This window comes from Pseudophryne corroboree, chromosome 1 (assembly GCF_028390025.1).
Source record: "Pseudophryne corroboree isolate aPseCor3 chromosome 1, aPseCor3.hap2, whole genome shotgun sequence".
Classification (NCBI taxonomy): Eukaryota; Metazoa; Chordata; class Amphibia; order Anura; family Myobatrachidae; genus Pseudophryne; species Pseudophryne corroboree.
The window spans coordinates 397,191,050-397,212,307 of record NC_086444.1 but is presented as its reverse complement, the minus strand read 5'-3'; the positions used below and the strand labels follow the sequence as shown (position 1 = coordinate 397,212,307).

The 21,258-nt window shown below is 41.8% G+C and overlaps 1 protein-coding gene across 6 annotated transcripts in view; it reads left to right on the top strand.

Moving 5' to 3' along the window:
• Nucleotides 1-21,258, top strand: part of MYO18B (myosin XVIIIB) — a 1,127,577-nt gene that overhangs the window by 1,081,222 nt on the left and 25,097 nt on the right. For all 6 annotated transcript variants that reach the window (XM_063913212.1, XM_063913213.1, XM_063913208.1 and 3 more), the window contains exon 42: nt 14,796-14,948. In XM_063913212.1, coding sequence (XP_063769282.1) covers nt 14,796-14,948 — 153 coding nt within the window. The remainder of the gene's footprint in view (nt 1-14,795; nt 14,949-21,258) is intronic.

The window sequence follows — 21,258 nt, the reverse complement described above, 5'->3', positions numbered from 1 at the left end:
ACCTTTGACATGCGGCTAAATCTCTCCTGGGATCGGGAAATTCAGACATAATTGTCCTTAATTCTGTCCGGGACCAGGGGCAATGCATTGCAATGTTCCTGACGGGAGTGACTCCCAGAGCGTCAGTCTTTCCATTTGGGACTGCAATCACCCTGACAGGATTAAGTTCAACTACATCATCTTGTGTTGACTCTACAATGTGAGGTGCAATTGTCTGTGCATAACATACAATACCGTACTTACCTGTGGACACGACCTCACCTGACCCTCCGTTAGGGGGCTTTACTACTGCCTTTACCGATTGGGCCATGCCCACCTGGGTGTCTTGTATGGTGGCTGCTGGAGAAAGTGCCGACATCGTGCTGGGCTCACTTTCTTGCTTGTAATCCTTAGGGAAGTTTAACATGGGGTGCAACTTGCACGGGTTAGAATTTGTACATTTATCAGTTTTACTCCTATCGTCATTAACACATTTATTACGTTTACTCTTATTGTCATTAATACATTTATTAAGTGCACTATTATCATCATATCCCAGTATGCCATTCTCTGTAGCCATTGTTTCTCCAGTCGCCATCAGTTTCTTGCTAGTGTTGGAACCAGCTGTGTAAGCTAGTTCCCTCTGTATATCACTCTCTCGTTGCCATAAATGTAAACAGTTTGTGTGTCTGACCCTTTGTTTTTGGGACTTTATGAGACAGATCCTAAGCCTTAGATTATGCAATACCTCTGAGTCAAAACTACCTATCCCAGGAAATGGTGTTTTATCCCCCACAGTCATTCGTGTCCATTCATCACAAAAGGTCTCAGTGTGGGGACCATACTTCCCCCACATTACTAACCGAGCAGACCCCCAGGGTCTGCAAATCTCTGCAGTCTGAACCCTGACTGCTAAACGTCCCTGTGTTGTGCACTTGGCTTCCATTGTGGACCTTTTTAACACAGAAAAACTTCCTAAAATGCACCAAACACGGAAGTCTACGGTGGAAATCCTTCAAGCTCTTCCACTGAACTTCTTCTGCTCCAGGTATCCCCGGTCCGCCTTCTAGCAGACTCGTGTAGCCGTTGCAGGCCCTACCTTTATTTTACACAAATCACGATTGCATGTGCTCACTACAACGCGTATGAGGATAAGATTTACGCACGTATATGCAACCTCATATCATGTTGCGTCAATTGTTTACACATACAACCATGCGGTCCAATCGTACCACTTATAGACACTTGTTATCTATAAATGGTAGGATCATTGGAGTCTCTTCCGTCTGTGCTCCACAACAGCCGGAGCGTAATACCACGTGAACTTTTATCACACTCCGTCGCACGTGTACACCTGGACCGTGCTCGCACGTTTTCACCTAGACCGTGCTTCACCAAGCTTCACCAAGATCACCAAGCTTCACCGAGATCACCAAGACCACCAAGCGGGATTCAATACACTCATACCTTTTTCAGCCCACACTATCATTCTATAGTTTTCTGATCAGAAAAAAATCATTTCCTGTAAACTGATAGCTCTCCCCAGAGGTAATACAGAATAAAAGGTGTTTTTAAACTAAATATTGGATACTGATCAATTTGTGTTATTATCGCGTGGCTACCGCATCGCCTAAACTAAAACAATGCTATCGTGTGATTTGTATTTAGTGGGCGTATCCGTACGCACGTTGCGTAATATACGCCACGTGTTTAGGCCTTTGCGTTGCGTACGCAATCTCGCACGTTGCCCGAGACACGTGTACACAGGCCGGATGCGTCCGCAGCAATACAAATAACATGCTTCTATAAATGTAAACGATATTCAACTATAATCGCTTACCAAGCACCACACAGTATCTCCTGTATAAACCTTTATAACTGGGCCAGGCTGCGTGTGTGTTTTACATGTACTCCCTTAAATATTACTTTATATTTTTAACTAAATAGCAACACATTTCTCAGCACGGATCAAAATGTATCTAATAATCAATGCTAATGGCAACAAGCGAGTAGATATGCAGAATACACAAAATACAGTTCTAAATGAATATAGTAATCAATGCTTCTAATAGTATGATTCATATTGGATAGCTATCTTGCAGAACATACATTGATATAAACACCCACACATAATTATAATATTATATCTATGTACCATTCACTGGTCTCCTGAGACTCATTTACTCATTAAGTGCTTCTAATTTGCATATGAATGTGCTTTTGACTGTCTGTGAAGGTGGTTTTTCACTGCCAGGAAAAAGCAGCCACACAGGTTAATTTGCATTTCAATGGCTATCTTACAACCAGCAGAGTTCAACTGAATCCTAGAGGTAAAGAGAAAAAAAAACTTTGTATATCTGTATGTGGTTCTTACATCAAATATACATCTTACTATTAACTTTTATTAAGCCCCATCTGAATCTATTTGTAATTGACTATGGCATGGGTTAAATAAATGCATTGGTAACTCATAAATGGTGATTTATTTTTGACCAAGGACGGATGGTTATTCCTGAGCAGACTGAAAATCAGCCATTTAGGGGGGAAAATGACCTTCCCAAAATGGCCACTGCTCCTCCCCCTTCCACATTCATGAGGGTTACACAAAATGGAGGACAGACCATGCGGCTTCCTTTGTCACAAAAAAAAAATCACCATGCAAGCCCCTGAAGTTATTTTAGGCCTGAGTTAAAATAAAATACAACAACACTATATCAAGGCTTTTGCAGCAACTTTTAAATATACTTTTAAACCTACTTAAACAGATAAGCAATCCAATCTGAATCAAACACAATATGACTCATTTGAACCTTGTTTTGCCACAATATAATCAGATATGCAGAGTACATGTGTATGCTTATATTCAGAAATTCACAGACTTTAAAAATAGCTTTGCGTTCTTACCTTCCGGATCCGGGATCCCACCAGCATCCCTACAAACCAAGCGGAGCAGACGCTTATCTAATCAGCACTACTGTATCCCTGACCACCAAACGGCTAACAAGGGGATACTACCTTTCCACCCTTTGCTGATAGATAAAAGTTTGCCTTGTCCTGCTAGGCTGCGGATATGAGGAGAAACGGACGATTGCCCCCAATTGATAATGTCAAATATTACCTTTAAACATAAGCTATTTACTATTACGGACTAAGTACGCTATTTGCGTACTGAGTACCGTAGGGGTACGCACTTAGCGTAACAGACGCTAAGCCGTGGGCGCGACGCACGAGCGATGCGTACGCACACGGTTTCACGCTTCGTACCAAGCACGCTATAGGCGTACCGAGTACTGTACTGCTACGCTATTGGCGTAGCGGACGCTTCGCCGTGAGAGTGAGACACGAGCGGCGCAGACGCTCACAGAATGATACGCAGTAAACCTTATTAATAACACACAGTAAGAATATGCTTATACTCTAAACCTTAGTAGTCAAATACTACAATGATGTAACGCTTAAAAACCTTAACTATGTGTATGCTGTTTGAGCGATTGAGACGCTAAGTAAAGCTCTTTGTGGAGAAGTGAAAACACAAGACCTGGTTTGGATTTAAAAACCACAGCGGTTCTAACACCGCCGTGGATGGTTTAGAGAAAAGGGGAAAAACACAATACAAGTTATACACTACAAACTAACATCAAAATCTAACACAATAACAGAGAATAATATGAACAATAACAAACAAGAGTGAACAAATTGAAACGAATGGCGAACAGAATGGATAACAAAATGGCTACAGAGAAATATACATACGTGGGGATGATTCGCAAGCGTGTCCTGGATACAGCCCTCAGCATTCAGAGAGAAAGCCTTCAGAGAGAGTGTGTCTGACCAGGCAATGGTGGTCTTTATATACACAACATACATTCACAATACAATGGTCCCTATAATCTCATTGTTCATTGGACACAGGAATGTGTCTCCACATTATAGCAAAGGTCATAGGTGGATTTGAACAGGTGGGCTGTGTCTTTCCCCAACTGCTCTGGTGGGAGGTATCCTCAGGATTCCAGCCGCATGTGTAATAAACAGCAAATACAGTCAATGTTCATAAACTACTTTTGTACATAACTATACGCAGGAGCGAGCGATCCTTTCCTAACCAACACCAAAATGTTACCCTTAAAATACCCTACAGTTGGATACTAGACACCACCTTTCAACCTTTATCTGACCCTTCCTATCATGCAAAGAGGAATCTCTCTGTCCAGCAACCGTTTAAACTAAACATACTCGCTGACATTGTCTAGGGGAATATTAACTATAAAACACACTATATGGGTTAAATATGTTACGATCGAGTCGCACGCGAGACGCTCACAAACTCCTCCGTAAATACACATCTTGTGCGCACGAGACGCTGGTGCGTCGCTTACGCAACCTGCAGGGATGTGTACGCACGGGGGACTGAGTGCACGAGCAGCGCGCGTGTGCATGAGGGGTTAGTACAAGGCATTCGCATCATGATATTTTTCGACTTTGACAGCTTCCATTCATACTGAGAAGATATCAATGAGGGCATGAGCTACTTCAGCCACCTCAGCAACACCAGAAATAGTGCTATGGCAATGGAATCAGCATCTCTGGCACTATGGCTTATTCACCGTCTGATATGGCTCTGGGTACATAAGCAAATATGGCTGCAAAAGGGGCAAATTTCTGGGAATGCTTTCTGTTTCTCCTGCCCATATTACCACTTTCGTGGGTGGGGGGGGGTATTCAGTTGTTTGAAAAGTCAGTTGGGTGTCTGTTTTTTCCTATCTAATAGACAGGAAACAACAGACACCCAACCGACTTTTCAAGCATTTGAATTCCCCCCTCTGTGTCAATAACAGGGACAATAGTGTGAAATGGCATGATTGCATATGTTCAACCTGTTGCCTTCCCAAAAACAGTCCTGCTTCCAATTGCTCCAAAGATTGCATGTGATATTGAAGGAGCTAGAACTTTCCCAATTCCTCTCGTTCAGCTAGCTGCTGCTCAATATCAGGCTAATTGGAGTACCGATGTAGACATGTTCATCTATCCTCCATGTGGCATGTAGTGTGAAAAACTAGTCACATTATGTTTGCCTGCGCCTTGTCGTAGCGTTATGTATTCAGTCACAGTGTAATGTATTAAGTCTCTGTCGGGTGCAAAACTGGTGTTCGTCCACCAAGTGTCGCTTTTGAAGAACCACCATTGCGCATGTGTGAAGTCTCCATTGTAAAGTTAAACGATGCTTGTAGTTTAAGAACTACTTCTTTAGATGATCTGGTACTCTGGACACATATGCAGACAAACAATTTGGAAGCTGTTCAATCATACCTGGAGGTAATTATATATCAGGTGCTGGAAGGGGGAGGGGTCACAGACAAACAACAGACAAAGAGGAAGGGGGGTGCAAATCCCCACCCCCAAATTCCCTTCCGCACACTGAAAATTACCTGTAACCATCCCTGAACCTATCTGGTAATAAAATTCAGAGAATTAGTCACAAATGTTTGCAAACACATGTTTAGCTGCTGGCCACTTCACGGCATCTCTAATACAGCAGTCCTAACACTTCTTGATAGCAGTGCCCACATAGGGCCATGTAATTTGTCACAGTAGGCCTCATGATAAAGGCTATTACTAAAACACTTCCAGACAGAGAGCGAACTTACCCGGGAGCCACCCCCAGGATCTCCCATTGGCACTACAAGGAACAGCATGCCTCCCAAATGCTGCTCCCATTCAATGCCTCTTGCACACAAGCAGACAAACAATTTGGAAGCTGCTCAATCATACCTGGAGGTAATTATATATCAGGTGCTGGAAGGGGGAGGGGTCACAGACAAACAACAGACAAAGAGGAAGGGGGGTGCAAATCCCCACCCCCAAATTCCCTTCCGCACACTGAAAATTACCTGTAACCATCCCTGAACCTATCTGGTAATAAAATTCAGAGAATTAGTCACAAATGTTTGCAAACATATATATTTATATAATTACCTCCAGGCAGAGGCGGATTGGCCATAGGGTTTACAGGGAAGATCCCCGGTGGGCCAACGCACCCGTGGGGCCTGTTTTGTTTGAGGACATGTGGTCCTTTTTATAGACATAATGAATAAGATGCAAAATAATTTGCATATATGAAAGATTGAGTGAATAGTGATTGGGATACGGTTGGTGTAAAAGCAAGAAAATATATCTTTCTAAAGAATGATATAGTTTCCTAAATTCTGAAGGTGTATCATATAATGTGCTCATAATATTTAATTTTATTTCTTTTTAACTTCCCCCTTGATTCTGGACATGCCCACTATTTGGAAAGTCTTGGGGGGACGGTGCTGCTGCCATGGCCCATTGCTAGACCTTACACCTCTGGTGCTGCCCATGTGGGGCCACTAGTACAAATTTTTCCAGGGCCGCTTTTTGTTCCCAATCCACCCCTGCCTCCAGGTATGATTGAGCAGCTTCCAAATTGTTTGTCTGCTTGTGTGCAAGAGGCATTGAATGGGAGCAGCATTTGGAAGGCATGCTGTTCCTTGTAGTGCCAATGGGAGATCCTAGGGGGTGGCTCCCGGGTAAGTTAACTCTCTGTCTGGAAGTGTTTTAGTAATAGCCTTTATCATGAGGCCTACTGTGACAAATTACATAGCCCTATGTGGGCACTGCTATCAAGTAGTGTTAGGACTGCTGTATCAGAGAAGCCGTGAAGTGGCCAGCAGCTAAACATGTGTTTGCAAACATTTGTGACTAATTCTCTGAATTTTATTACCAGATAGGTTCAGGGATGGTTACAGGTAATTTTCAGTGTGCGGAAGGGAATTTGGGGGTGGGAATTTGCACCCCCCTTCCTCTTTGTCTGTTGTTACTCTGGACACATATGTTGATGCCGGGTGCTTTGTTCACCTGCACCACGGTTACACAACCTGAGGAAAAGGCCTTAGTGCCTTGAAACGTTGTTGTTATGTAACAACGGTGGGTGCCCAAGCAGGGCTTTTCGTGTCAGGCCCATTCGTTTAGTTTGGTTTTGCCAACTCATATGGGTGTGTTCAGCTTGATATGGGGGAACAATTGAATATCGCCCGACAGGAGATTGGTCACGAATTAACAGTTGAATTGCCCCCTATGTTTCTGTCATGCAAAATTAAAGAAATCTATCCTTGACAGTATAATACCTGTTGCTACATGAACTGAAATTTAGGAGATTATAAAATTGTATAATATATGTTAATATTAATATGTTAATGGTGACTAAGTTGCAGTCACCATTAAATGCATAGTTTTATACATAGTGACATTCGGGGCCATTTCTGAGGACATTACTTTGAAAATGTATGTTTTATAATGAAGCTATTATATATTTGTATAATTAATTACATACAGGAACATAGTACCCTATAGGTGTATGCTGTATGAGAAGCAAGATATCCATGATGTAAAATACAGTGAAATAGGCTGCTGGTGCTAGATGCAGCATGATTTCTGTGTAGAAATGAAAAGCCTTAGAAAGGGACTTATTTGAAAAAATACCTCCAATATGTTTGTAGATTAAAGTAATTCATTCATGTTTTTTCTGAGCACAATGGCCTCCAGGAGATGGATTAAAGATTTTCAATAAATTGCTCACTGGTTCAATGAAAGCCCTGTGTTTGCATGTCAAATTTCATTTATTGCACAATCTGCTTTGAGTTCTAGTTACCGTGAGCAATTTCAGGCAGTGATCGTACTGCAGAACTTTGTCAATACCTCACACTGTTTAAACTCTTTTCCCATTTACTTTCCTGTCCAGATTTTCTTTCACGTAGAAGAAAAATGTGCTACCAAAAATAATACTAATACACTGTTACATCAACAATTCCAGGACTGAAACCTCAGTGGAGGATGCAGAGCTAGCCTGATGCACAGCCCTAAACATATTTGTTTTGTAACAGGGCGCACTAAGGTCCATGCCTACCCTCTGCTTTTCAGAGACACCTTCTACCCCATTAGTACCACTCCAATCAGTAAAATAAATATTTCATTTTTTTCTCTTAAATATTGTAAATTAGGCTCATTTGTGGCTTATTTGAATTTTGACATTGAGGGGACATTGTAAGTAATTTTGTGTGGGAAGCTTGTAGTGACTGGAAATGTGCTGCTCCACCAAACTTCAAAAGGGAAGCAACATGATGGGTTCTATTAAAATCTAGCATAAAATCATGATGGGTTCTATTAAAATCTAGCATTACAACAACCATGAACTGAAGCTAGATCTAAGTACTTTGGGGGTGTGGTTAGACAGTCTCCACAATTCTTACTCAGCAGTCCATTGACTAGCAGGGTCAAATATGGTTTTGCACATTGAGAATATGTTTCCATGAATGATCTGCATTGCATTTATGCATTTTAAATTTTTGTGTTTTACTATTTTTAAAGGGTAGAAACAACACTGGTAATATTACTGCCACTGCTACTACATATAACCATTATAATACCAACAATTTCACTCACCATATTTGATGGTGTGAGATGGACCTTTGTTATCACTTAGGTTTACCTACAATACAGGTCTGTTATCTGTTCAGATTTTGTGACATTTACAACCAAGGAGCCACTGTATCTCACTGTACAAAGAAGTTTGCAGATATAGGGGGACATATCCGATTAATTGCGACAATTTATCAGCGATAATTCCCTAAAGGTTTAACACAAATTTATTTTCACCACCTCCTGAGCAGGTAGAAGTTGGGGAAAATCTATATTTAAAGGTAAAAGTGTTGGGACTTGGTTCAGACCCTCTGGGACACCCCCCTTAATGACTACATAGGCATTTAGAAGTTTTAATTAGCCTTCTTGGGCCAATAATTACATCATTGTTTGAGTACAAAGAGCAGCAAATTGGGGTACAAGGAATGTGACATATGTATGGGGTTGCTTTATTAATGGGATAAGTGCTTTTAGGCTTGCAATTTTTAAAAAAAGTGGCTTAAAATCATCTAAATATATACTAATAGCCATTTGTATATACTCCAAATTTAAATAGAGCATTAATTTTGCAGAAAACACTTGATTTCTGTATTTTTTCACTGTTTTAGAAAAATGCTTATAACAGCCATTTGACACAATTTAAGAACCCCAAATACAGTTATTATGGCCACTAATAGACTTGTATAATGTTATCCTATGTTAGTTTGTCATTTTTGGAGGTACAGGCAGAGATCCTGATTTTCACCTACACTTAACGCTTGTAGCACCAGCAGTAATAATAATCATGCAACTGCCGTTTTCACGAATTTGTACTTGGATTGCATGATAAACGGGATTGAGCATATTGACAAAAAGCTGCATTTTTCCGAGATATGTTCAAAAAATTTATCTGCAACAAATTACTACGCTATCGCGGACTATTGAATTCCCATCATAGCCTTTGTCTTATCTTTAACAGTTTGGTAAAGGTACTCTATCAAATACTGTAGTGCTACCTGTGTTGTATGTCATTGTGTAAAAGGTCTTGATTTTAATACTGCCTCATAGGATCCATTATTAGGTGCTTCAATTAAATATAAATTCTACTATACTAACGTATTTAATGTTATAAATTGCACAATTATAAATGTTGAAATGCAAATTGCCAAATGTGTCAATACTTTCATGAGTTATATAAAATGTAAATGATGATCAAAGAAAGCAATACTTTGGAAGAAATCCATTAAAGTAAAATATGATCTGGCTGGAGGCCTAAATATGATGCTAGATAGTGTTCTGACAGGACTATGTCATCTTGGAATCAAATGGGATACTCTAAGGGTGCAAATGTTTGGTTTGAAGAGGAGATACAGTACATACTGTAGCTATGTGTTGCACATCTGATCCCCATTTCGTATATATGTTAACTCATTACCAGCCTGTCAAAGTGATGGAACAACATAACAGTCAGCGACGGCGGCTGTGCATGCCCAAACGGAGCAACACTTTGCTCTGTCTGGCGCAATCTAGTGACTACCAGTGCCAGTACATCTTGTAAAAGGGTGTATTATCTGGCTTGTGTATTAGGAAAATAGGACAAAAATAATAAAATACTGCAACAAATATAATCAATTCAGGACCCATTTCTGCATAATCATAGGTAGTAGTCACACTCACACAGTAAAGTAAATTTGGATAGCAGTCTTGTTCTTAGTTGCCAGAATACAGTATCTGCCAATAAATGATATTGTATTGTACATCATTGTATTATACACGATCTTACCCATCTGTCTCTGTTTTTTTTCTTTCCCTATTAATGAAACAATTTCAGGCTAGTTTGTGAAATAATTTCTTACAGGGCTAGTCCACCCCGCATGTCTGGCTCTGCCCCCCCCCCCCCCTCCCCGCTTGTGTACAAACGCATTGCCCGGCAGCGATGCTTTTGCACCTGGCGAGTAGCTCCCTACCTGCGCAGCTCCTGCCCGCTGGCAGGGGGCTACCCGCCACGTCCCGAGTTGCATCAGTTGCGTGTGACATCATGCAGCCGCGGCAGCCCATTCCTGCAACGGTCCGGACACACCTGCGTTGTCCGGACTGCTCCCCACCAGCGACGTTCTACCACTGTTAACACCCGCCCTCCCACCCCGTGACCGCCTCTGCCTGTCAATCAGGCAGAGGTGATCGCAGCTCTGAAATGCTTTTAGCATCTCACTGGGCTCCCGGGGCGCGCAGGGGTAGTGCGCCCACTGCTCGAGCGCACTCCGCATAGGGCTTCAAACTGCACCGATCCAGTCTGAATTAGGCCCAGTATATGTTAAGTTTAATATCTGTATGGGGAATTGATTTTCACTCTTTTATAAACTATTCTCAATGCATAAATTCCACCATGGCTTCTGTGTCAATTAGATGGTATAATGGATACCCTACAGTATATCTCTGTTTAACTCCTGCCTGAATTGGTCTTCTTAATGAAGGTTATGAGTGTTTTCACACTAGGGGGTATTTTTATCGGTATGAATTGATAACAGACTTTGGGCTCTATACAGCTCTGTGTGGAAGTGTACCAGTAGCTTTGAGTATTACATGTTAGAAGGCTGACTGTGCTCACAGCTTGTGGGGGTGCGAGCAGAATCAGCCCACCTTATCTGGTCTGAAAATGTGCAACATGGGCTGCCCACGTCTCATGTGTAATTGAATCTGACCCTTTGGCATATTTATTATTAATTGAGGCCAGCCTCCAATATCAAACATTCTTTATCACTGTAATTCATGTATTATGACTGAGTTGCCAGGAAAGGGACTCCAAAATGAATCTTCCTAGGCAGTGGCGGCATTGGGGTCAGTGACACCTGCTGCGGTCAGTAGCCCCCATCTGGAAAGGGTGTGTGGCCTTCTAGGAATGGGCCTGGTCTCATAGGAAGTCCCCACTGACATCACTCTGAGAGGTTATTTGCATGGCCTCACAGGGGGCCAGATGTATTAAGCTTGAAAAGTGATAAATATCACTGTGATAAAGTACCAGCCAATCGGCTCCTAACTGTCATTTTTCAAACACAGCCTGTGACATGGCAGTTAGGAGCCGATTGGCTGGTACTTTATCAAAGTGATATTTATCACTTTTCAGGCTTAGTACATCTCCCCCAGGAAGTTCCCAATTTATATCACTCTGGGAGCATGCCCAGCACCCCCAGAGATGCTTCACTGTCCCTTAAGACTGGTGTCTGCACTGGCAGCTCCTTCTCAGTGACAGGACCCAGGCGCTGCAGAATAATATCACACTGCAGTACCCAGCTCCTGGTCACTGTGGAGGACCTGGCATTTTGATGTAAGCCCCTATAAGGGTGATAACCTGTGCGGTCATCAGCTCCTGCACCCTCCTTGTAACTCCTCTGCATCCCAGTTATCATTAAGAAGTAAAGTGATTGCATATGCTTGGTGTGCACATGCCCATTTCAACAACAGAATGCTGTCATTGGGTTGAACATTCACAATGTGATATGACTGTTAGAGATGTGCACTTGAAATTTTTCGGGTTTTGCGTTTTGGTTTTGGGTTCGGTTCCGCGGCCGTGTTTTGGGTTCGACCGCGTTTTGGCAAAACCTCACCGAATTTTTTTTGTCGGATTCGGGTGTGTTTTGGATTCGGGTGTTTTTTTCAAAAAACACTAAAAAACAGCTTAAATCATAGAATTTGGGGGTCATTTTGATCCCAAAGTATTATTAACCTCAAAAACCATAATTTCCACTCATTTTCAGTCTATTCTGAATACCTCACACCTCACAATATTATTTTTAGTCCTAAAATTTGCACCGAGGTCGCTGGATGACTAAGCTAAGCGACCCTAGTGGCCGACACAAACACCGGGCCCATCTAGGAGTGGCACTGCAGTGTCACGCAGGATGGCCCTTCCAAAAAACACTCCCCAAACAGCACATGACGCAAAGAAAAAAAGAGGCGCAATGAGGTAGCTGTGTGAGTAAGATAAGCGACCCTAGTGGCCGACACAAACACCGGGCCCATCTAGGAGTGGCACTGCAGTGTCACGCAGGATGGCCCTTCCAAAAAACACTCCCCAAACAGCAAAAAAAAAAACACGGGTAGGTGGTATACAATTATGGATGGACGAGCGACTGCCGACACAGAGGTAGCTACAGCCGTGGACTACCGTACTGTGTCTGCTGCTAATATAGACTGGATGATAATGAGATGAAATCAATATATATATATATATATAATATCACACTAGTACTGCAGCCGGACAAGTAGATATATTTATTATGTAATGACTGATGACGGACCTGCTGGACACTGTCAGCTCAGCAGCACCGCAGACTGCTACAGTAAGCTACTATAGTAGTATGTATAAAGAAGAAAGGAAAAAAAAAAAAAACACGGGTAGGTGGTATACAATTATGGATGGACGAGCGACTGCCGACACAGAGGTAGCTACAGCCGTGGACTACCGTACTGTGTCTGCTGCTAATATAGACTGGATGATAATGAGATGAAATCAATATATATATATATATATATATAATATCACACTAGTACTGCAGCCGGACAGGTAGATATATTTATTATGTAATGACTGATGACGGACCTGCTGGACACTGTCAGCTCAGCAGCACCGCAGACTGCTACAGTAAGCTACTATAGTAGTATGTATAAAGAAGAAAGAAAAAAAAAAACCACGGGTAGGTGGTATACAATTATGGATGGACGAGCGACTGCCGACACAGAGGTAGCTACAGCCGTGGACTACCGTACTGTGTCTGCTGCTAATATAGACTGGATGATAATGAGATGAAATCAATATATATATATATAATATCACTAGTACTGCAGCCGGACAGGTATATATATTTATTATGTAATGACTGATGACGGACCTGCTGGACACTGTCAGCTCAGCAGCACCGCAGACTGCTACAGTAAGCTACTATAGTAGTACTGTATGTATAAAGAGGAAGAAAAAAAAAAAAAACGGGTAGGTGGTATACAATATTATATATATATTATATACAATTATATATATATATATTATATATATTAAACTGGTGGTGATTATTAAACTGGTGGTCAGGTCACTGGTCACACTATCAGCAACTTGCAAGTAGTACTCCTAAGCAGACAATCACAATATATATTATACTGGTGGTCAGTGTGGTCACAATGGCAGTGTGGCACTCTGGCAGCAAAAGTGTGCACTGTACGTTATATGTACTCCATGTACTCCTGAGTCCTGCTCTCAGACTCTAACTGCTCCCCACTGTCAGTGTCTCCCCCACAAGTCAGATATACATTATACAGTCACACTATCTATCTATCACTTCAGCAAGTAGTAGTACTCCTCCTAATGCTCCCCAAAATTACTACTGTGTCTCTCTCTACTCTAGTCTCACTCTCTTCTCTATAAACGGAGAGGATGCCAGCCACGTCCTCTCCCTATGAATCTCAATGCACGTGTGAAAATGGCGGCGACGCGCGGCTCCTTATATAGAATCCGAGTCTCGCGATAGAATCCGAGCCTCGCGAGAATCCGACAGCGGGATGATGACGTTCTGGCGCGCTCGGGTTAACCGAGCAAGGCGGGAAGATCCGAGTCGCTCGGCCCCGTGTAAAAAAAAATGAAGTTCGGGCGGGTTCGGATTCCGAGGAACCGAACCCGCTCATCTCTAATGACTGTGCCACCTTCCTACCATGGCCTGCATTTCTTATTGCGTCCTTGGCTGCTACAGTCCTGGCAGATGGTGCTAAAGAATACAGGTAGGAACATAGCACAGTTATGAAAAAAGAAGAAAAACAAGCTCAGGAGCTTAGATGGTATTTTTCTCAAAAAAGCAGTAGCTAGTGGTGAGGAACTAGTCAATTCCTAACAGTAAACACATGAACATAGAAAATATTAGCAGGGCTAGGTAAAAATGAAGTCCCATACCAGAAGTGGAATAGGAACAAGTCACTTTATTATGGAACTCTGATGCAATGTGGGAGTAACACATTCTTTGTGGCCGTACCTATGTACTGTATTTCATTTTATTTTATTTTATTTGAATTTATACATGTTCTTTTTAATTCATTAAATATTTTAATTTGTAAGTACCAGACAATTCATTTTTACTTAGCGCTGCTAATTTTTTCTATGTTCTGGAACATAGCAAAGTATCTCATATATCTTTCTATGTACTATGTCTACTATTGCCATACTGAGATCCTTTTTAAATAGGCCATTCATACTTTGCATGGGGAAGATTTCATTAGTAGTAACCGCAGGATAGATATGGAGTAGTCCAATTTCCAGTGAAAGCACATTTTCGACTGAGTAAATAGTCCAACTAACAATAGAAGTTGTTTGCCAATACACTTCAGAACTCAAGTTATAAAATGTCTCTTTTTCTTTCTAGAGATGATCAGTCAACCTTGGGCTCATTAATGAGTATGGGGCAAACGGAAAGTGTCCGATCCTGGGTAGGATCATCAACTAGTCGGGCATCACCTTCTGGAGGCAGTATGTGTGGACGTTTATCAAGACAGTCAACATCTGAAACCAATTTACGGTAAATCATTTTATAAAATGAAGTAATTAAGTATTACATCCGGATAAATAAAGTTATTGTGATCTGCTTAGATGAATATAGCAGCTACAGTCACCGGGTGATAGTACCTAATTAATTTATCTGCAGTTATTTTAGGATATGGTTTATTGACATATTGGTTTACTAAGCTATTTTGGATTGATTCCCATAATCCTCTGCTGCAAACTTAATGTAAGATACCAATTTATACAACTGAGCACTAATCAAGTCTTAATACCACCATTATATATTTGTATTATTTGTAACTAACATTAAAATAATTAAATTATCAGTGAAAAGCTTAACTATGGTTATTAAAGCTGACTTTTAGGCATCATTTGGCCCTCACTATTTTTGTGCCATATAGTGCAAAATGCCTGGCATGACTTAGATGCTCGACTATGGGTAACTTGAGTACTTTTTCCATAATTTTGCATCTTAATTTACAAATAGTGTACTAAGTGCTGTACTTCATATTTTTATCACAAAAGTATTGGTATAAAGTAGCAGATAAAGATGTATATTTAAGAATAAGTAGCATGGCCCAGCTAAATCGCAAAGTCCATGGCATACCAAACAAAGCTATTTGGCATGATTTGAGGATAAATGTGTGTAGACACATCATTACCTAGAGCAGGGGTGGGGAACCTTTTTTCTACCAAGGGCCATTTGAATATTTATAAAAATCCTTCGGGGGCCATACAAAAATTATCAACTTAAAACTTAGCCTGACCCCAGTAGATATGCCCCCATTAGATATGCCTCCAGTCACTTGTTATGCCCCATTAGATATGCCCCCAGTCACATGTTATGCCCCATTAGATATGCCCCCTGTAGTTATGCCCCATTAGGTATGCCCCCAGTCAGTTGTTTGTCCCCTGTAGTTATGCCCCCAGTCAGTTGTTTGCCCCCTGTAGTTATGCCCCCTAGTAGCTACGCTTACACACACACATTAAAAGGAGAAAAAAAAACACAATACACACCAGCCCGGCTCCTGCTTCCGGACCATTGCCCTCTGCCTGGCTGCCTGCTCCTCAGAACTATGGGAGAGACGTCATGACATCTCTCCCATAGCACTGCACAGTCGCACACGCATACTGCCAGAGCCGGAAGCCAGAGCTCAGGAGTGAGCTCCTGCCTCCGGGTGCTGCTGAGGGGAAGAAGCCGGGCACCCGCTAGTAACAAAATCTCAGCGGGCGCCCGGCATCTCCCTCGGTTAGGTGAGCCTGGCCAGGCCGGGTCAAGTGGCTTTGTGGGCCTTATACGGCCCGTGGACCTGAGGTTCCCCACCCCTGACCTAGAGGGTCCAAGTCATCGGTGGTGGAAGGGAAACTACCTTGATTTAAAGTGTCGCCTCTGCTAAGCAACTTTTTTTCTTACAAATACAAAATGAAACTGTTATTTCCATTGAGCTGACAGCTCCTGGTGCTCCTGTTCATGCCAGACAGAAAGTTACACAAACAGCTTCAAATTACAGTATCCTGAATGAATTCTCACTACCTCAGACTCCAATATTAATCTTTCACACAGCAAATGGCAACTACCTACTTACCTGACATTAGAAATGGCCATCGGTGTGGTTCCTATCGATGGTTATCATCAATGGAAACCAAGAGATGAACCATCGATGGTATGAAACTTTGAAATGTCATACAAGTGACAAGTGGGGAGACACTCTTTTATCTAGGAGTTTGTATTCAGCATTCAGGTGATATTAAACATGGCTGCTGCTATAAAGACCTGTCTGCCACCAACTTAGTATTACTTAACCTGTAAGTCTTATGCTTACTATCACGCTATGAGGTTTATATAAAATCTAATAAGAAGACATTGCATACTGCGGACCTGATTCAGATCGTGACGCTAGTGCAGTGAATGCTGCAATGTTTGGTACTTTGCACATGCGCCGGACCTGTACTGCGCATGTTTTAGGATGCAGCTCCGATCAGTAATGCTGCATTAACATATAAGCCCTATCGCTGCTGCTTCCATGTAAGAACAGGAATAGCTACTCCAACCACATGTAATTCAGGCCCAGTGTGAGTCCATGCAATGACTGCAGAAAGTACTCAGTGGAACTAGTGACAAACTCTATTTTGGCTACAAAAAGTCACCTGAACATACACATAAGCAGTCAGATGGCTGGATTTCCATCTGATGCAGCTGCTTTGTCCATTGTAACTGTATCCTTGTTTGGGAATACATGCTGCACTTTAAATGCATGCACGTTTGAAGAGCAATGAAAGGTGAATAGCGTTGGATGTATTCATGGCAGGCTTTCAATTTTATTACTAGGAAATCACCATAAATATCTATATTCCACGAAGAAATCAAGAGAAACCATGTGCCCGTTCAGAGTTATGTCTCTGTGAAAATGATTTGTAAGGCTTGAAATCCAATTTCCCCGTTTAGACTTTAAGACTTTGTTGACAAATGCCTAATGATGCCATGAACAGCAAAGTATCTAAGTTAAAACTTAAAAGTTATATTTGCACTTTGCTATCAGTCAGAGCCAGCATGACAAATACACCACCATATCCTCTGTAAGCTCCTGAATAAGGCTTTAGCCCCACTCAAATACACAGGGATAATTGTTATGTGCTTGGAATAGTCACATTAAACTTAAGTGAACAGATCTCTTCTGTCATAGCTTTTTACTGTTTCACCTTTGCCTCCATGCTTCAGTAATATGTAAGTAATCATACAGTAGCTACACTATATTTATGCACCTGATATAGAGGTTTTGGTTGCTACAGTATTAAGCTCTGGCTCCGGCTTCTATAATAGGCGGGTGTATGGGCCAAAATGCCCAGGGGGTGCCTGGGGCACTTAAGACAATAGGGCCCTGGTTTAAGTGTGTGTGTGTGTGGGGAGGGGGGGTATATTAGATCATGCATACATCCCAACATGACGTATTCCAGGTGGGACAAAATGCTCTCCACCTGGACTTCCCTCTTAAAATATTATTGACGTCACCTGTGTTGAACTATTTAATTCATAAGAAAGGTGATTACAATCATAAGTTAAGGAGGAAGTCCAGGTAGAGAGCATTTTGTCCCTCCAGGAATGGGTCATGTTGGGATGTATGGATTATGTATATTACATTTAAACCAATGGTGTACATTAAATTTACACTAATAGTTTAACAATGCCTGGGTACTGTTTATAGCTCCAACTAATTGAACAACAGCTATTTTATAAAAATGTACTTGTAGAGGAACAAAGACAATTTAAACAACCTTAAAATACACATAGAAAAATAAAATCTAAATTTATCTTGTCACATGCAAGAATAGCAGCAGCCTCTGTACTACTTACACACTGGGACAGGACTCAGGAGGACTCTCTCTAGACCCTCATTAGGTAACAGGTTACACAGGACCCTGACACCCAGTCAGAGAGGAGGAAAAGAGCCCCTTTGTCGCTTACAGCTCTCTACACCCTTCTATCTCTCCTCTGGTCGAAAAGCTCCATAGGTAGCTCATGAAACCTGAAATTCTTGTGTCTCTGCCTGCACTGCATATTGTCCTGCTTGCATTCTGTTTGCCTGGTGCTGCAGCTGCATAAGAGGAAAGCTAGTGATGTCAGAGTCCTCTGGTCTGGGTTCCCCTGATAAAAGGGGACCCGGGGTACAGTATGACCTGCCCCCCCCCCCTCAAGCTGGCTGTGGTGGGTGTGGATTTAGGGGTCAGGATTACCCAGACACAACACTAATGGCCAGTCTTCTTTCTTGCCGTAAAAATGCTTTCATTTACAGCAGTAAAGCAATTGCTAGAGTACCGCATCCAGCAATGTCACCCACGGGCATGTGGGTCCTGTGCCTAATGAAAAATTCATCATCTAAAATATGTATTTGAAAGACTGTGGTGGAAATCATTTATGAAGTGCAAATCATCTGCAGATCAGTGCAAAAGCAGCATGCACTGAAATGCAAGTTCTGTTATATTTCTATTGCTGAGCATTGGATTATGTTGCAGGATGGTGACATGGGGAGAAGTTAATTTTATATGCAAAGAGAAGGAATTGGCGGGAGACTGTCTGTGCATTAGCATCACATTTTGCTGAAATGAAATTATTGTAATGAGATAAAGTGGTAGAAAATTGAACATTTTTCAGTATTCCTTGCTCTACATATTCCCATTTTAAAACCTCAAAAGGCCTTCAGTCTGGGACCAGATCAGAGCTCGTAGAATATTTGCCTACTTTCCTGGGATGTTTGAGAGCCTCCATGATTTACTAAGATGTCCCGAATGCCTACAACTCCCAGTAGTAAAGTTTATCTCCCTGAGGTATTGCTGAACAGAACATTATAGAAGGTTCACCAAGAACTAGTGGATGGTCTGATGCCAATTAAGAATATGGTTGTCTATTGTGAGCGATAGCTATTCTGAATGGAGATAAATTATGTATAGCCGACAACAGGACTAGGACAGAGCATGATTTGATGATCAACGATGGCCTCAGACAAGCTTTAACGTTAAACAATAGAGATGAGTACAAGTGGAAGATAGACTTAAACGATGTATAGTTCAGGGGTTAGGGCTGGTGGCAGAGACACATAAACGACATACAGTCCAGGGTTCACGGCTGTAGACAAACAAGCAAGAATCAGAACACAAGCTAAGTCAGAATGAGAGAGAGCAGCAATAACCTGCAACAATCCAAGTTAGAAATACAGACACAAAACAGAAACTTTCAAGTTCAGCTTGCAGGAATTTAGGAAATACAGTATGCACAAAAACAAAGGCATAAAGGTGATTTAAACTTTCAGGGACCAATTAGACTGTGAGCTGTAACCCAGACCTCTACAATTCAATACTCATGGGACCTGTAGAGCTCAGAACAGGCCTGGCATCAAGAGAATGCTGTCGGCCACTCCCACGGCCGACACCACCCTCAGCAAGATAAGGGCTTCCTGAGAGGATTGAAGATTTAGATACTAATGAGAAATTTAGCTTAATTCATGTCTTAAATTGCTCATGAGAGGTTATGTGGGAACTGTATTTACAGTGTGTGCCGTATGTGTTTAAAAGCTTTTATTTCATTGTCAGAATTGTGTTAGAAAAGGGGAAGGTGCAAAATATGGAGTATAGGTTGAAACACAAACTCTGAATTATGGAGTTCAGATGTTCAATACTATAAAACAGTTAATCCAACCTAAAAAAAAACAACCAAACAAAAACATTAGTGCAAAGCTTGCACTGGTGAATGATGCACTACTGTACAAATTTGTGCAGGGAATCATCACATCCATCATGAGTTTATGTTCAGACCTTGGGAAAACTCAGAGGAGGTTTTGATTGAGTGCTTCTGAACTAATACTCTTTTATATGTAATAAAAAGTTTATACACTGTAAAATTACTGACCTTTAACCTTTCTGTTTGATGCATTTGGAAGAACGTGGAAGCCTTTGAAAAAGTTTATTTGGAGAAACATCCACAGAGGGGCAGTGGGTGGTGTTGCCTGCTTTTATGCAGGTGTAGTCTTGTGGCCTACCAGGCTGTAGATGTAGCAAACAGTAGTGGTGTGCAGGCTGGACATGGACATGATCAGAGGTGGTCTCAGAGAATGGACAAGATTAGTACCACCCTACCCTTGATCATCTCACCCTACCTATCCACAAACTTCTCAAAAACACGGATTTTGAGATTACGTGAATATCATCCCTGGCACTGTTGGCCTCAGATCCCGAGTTTCACCTATGGGTACTTGCCCACCAGATGAAAACTTGACCTTGCACTAGATTGCGAGGCCCATGGTCCACCAAGAAGGAAGGAAGACAAAATGGACAACACAAACACAGGCAGTTCTGACCATAGCTGCTTTGTTTTTCATCCTGATCACTCCTTTTCTCACAGATACCTGTAAAAAGACACAAATAGGACCCTATCCTGGTGCACAGTGTATCACAGTACTACACTTATTACAATGACCCTCAACTCACTTGCTTAAGAAACTATATCTATGAGCTACAGTACAGTACCCTGCACGGATACAAGGAGACGATTTCAAACAAACAAGAGGAGCCACAATTATGACACTGTCTCTTTAAATCTTGTTGCCTATATAGAGCTGTACCTCAAACCCCTGCCTACATAGAGCTGGCAGCTCCTTTGCTATTAGGGTTTAGTACCCGGATCACCTTAATTTAAGGGGATAAACACAACTGTATAGGGCTAAGTGCTCTCATATGCATCCAGGCCTAAGGCCAGCCTACTGACCAGAGGCCCAAGGCTTGACTATGCCTACATGCCTTGTACCTAGTGTTTTAGGGAGAGGATTGTAGTAGAC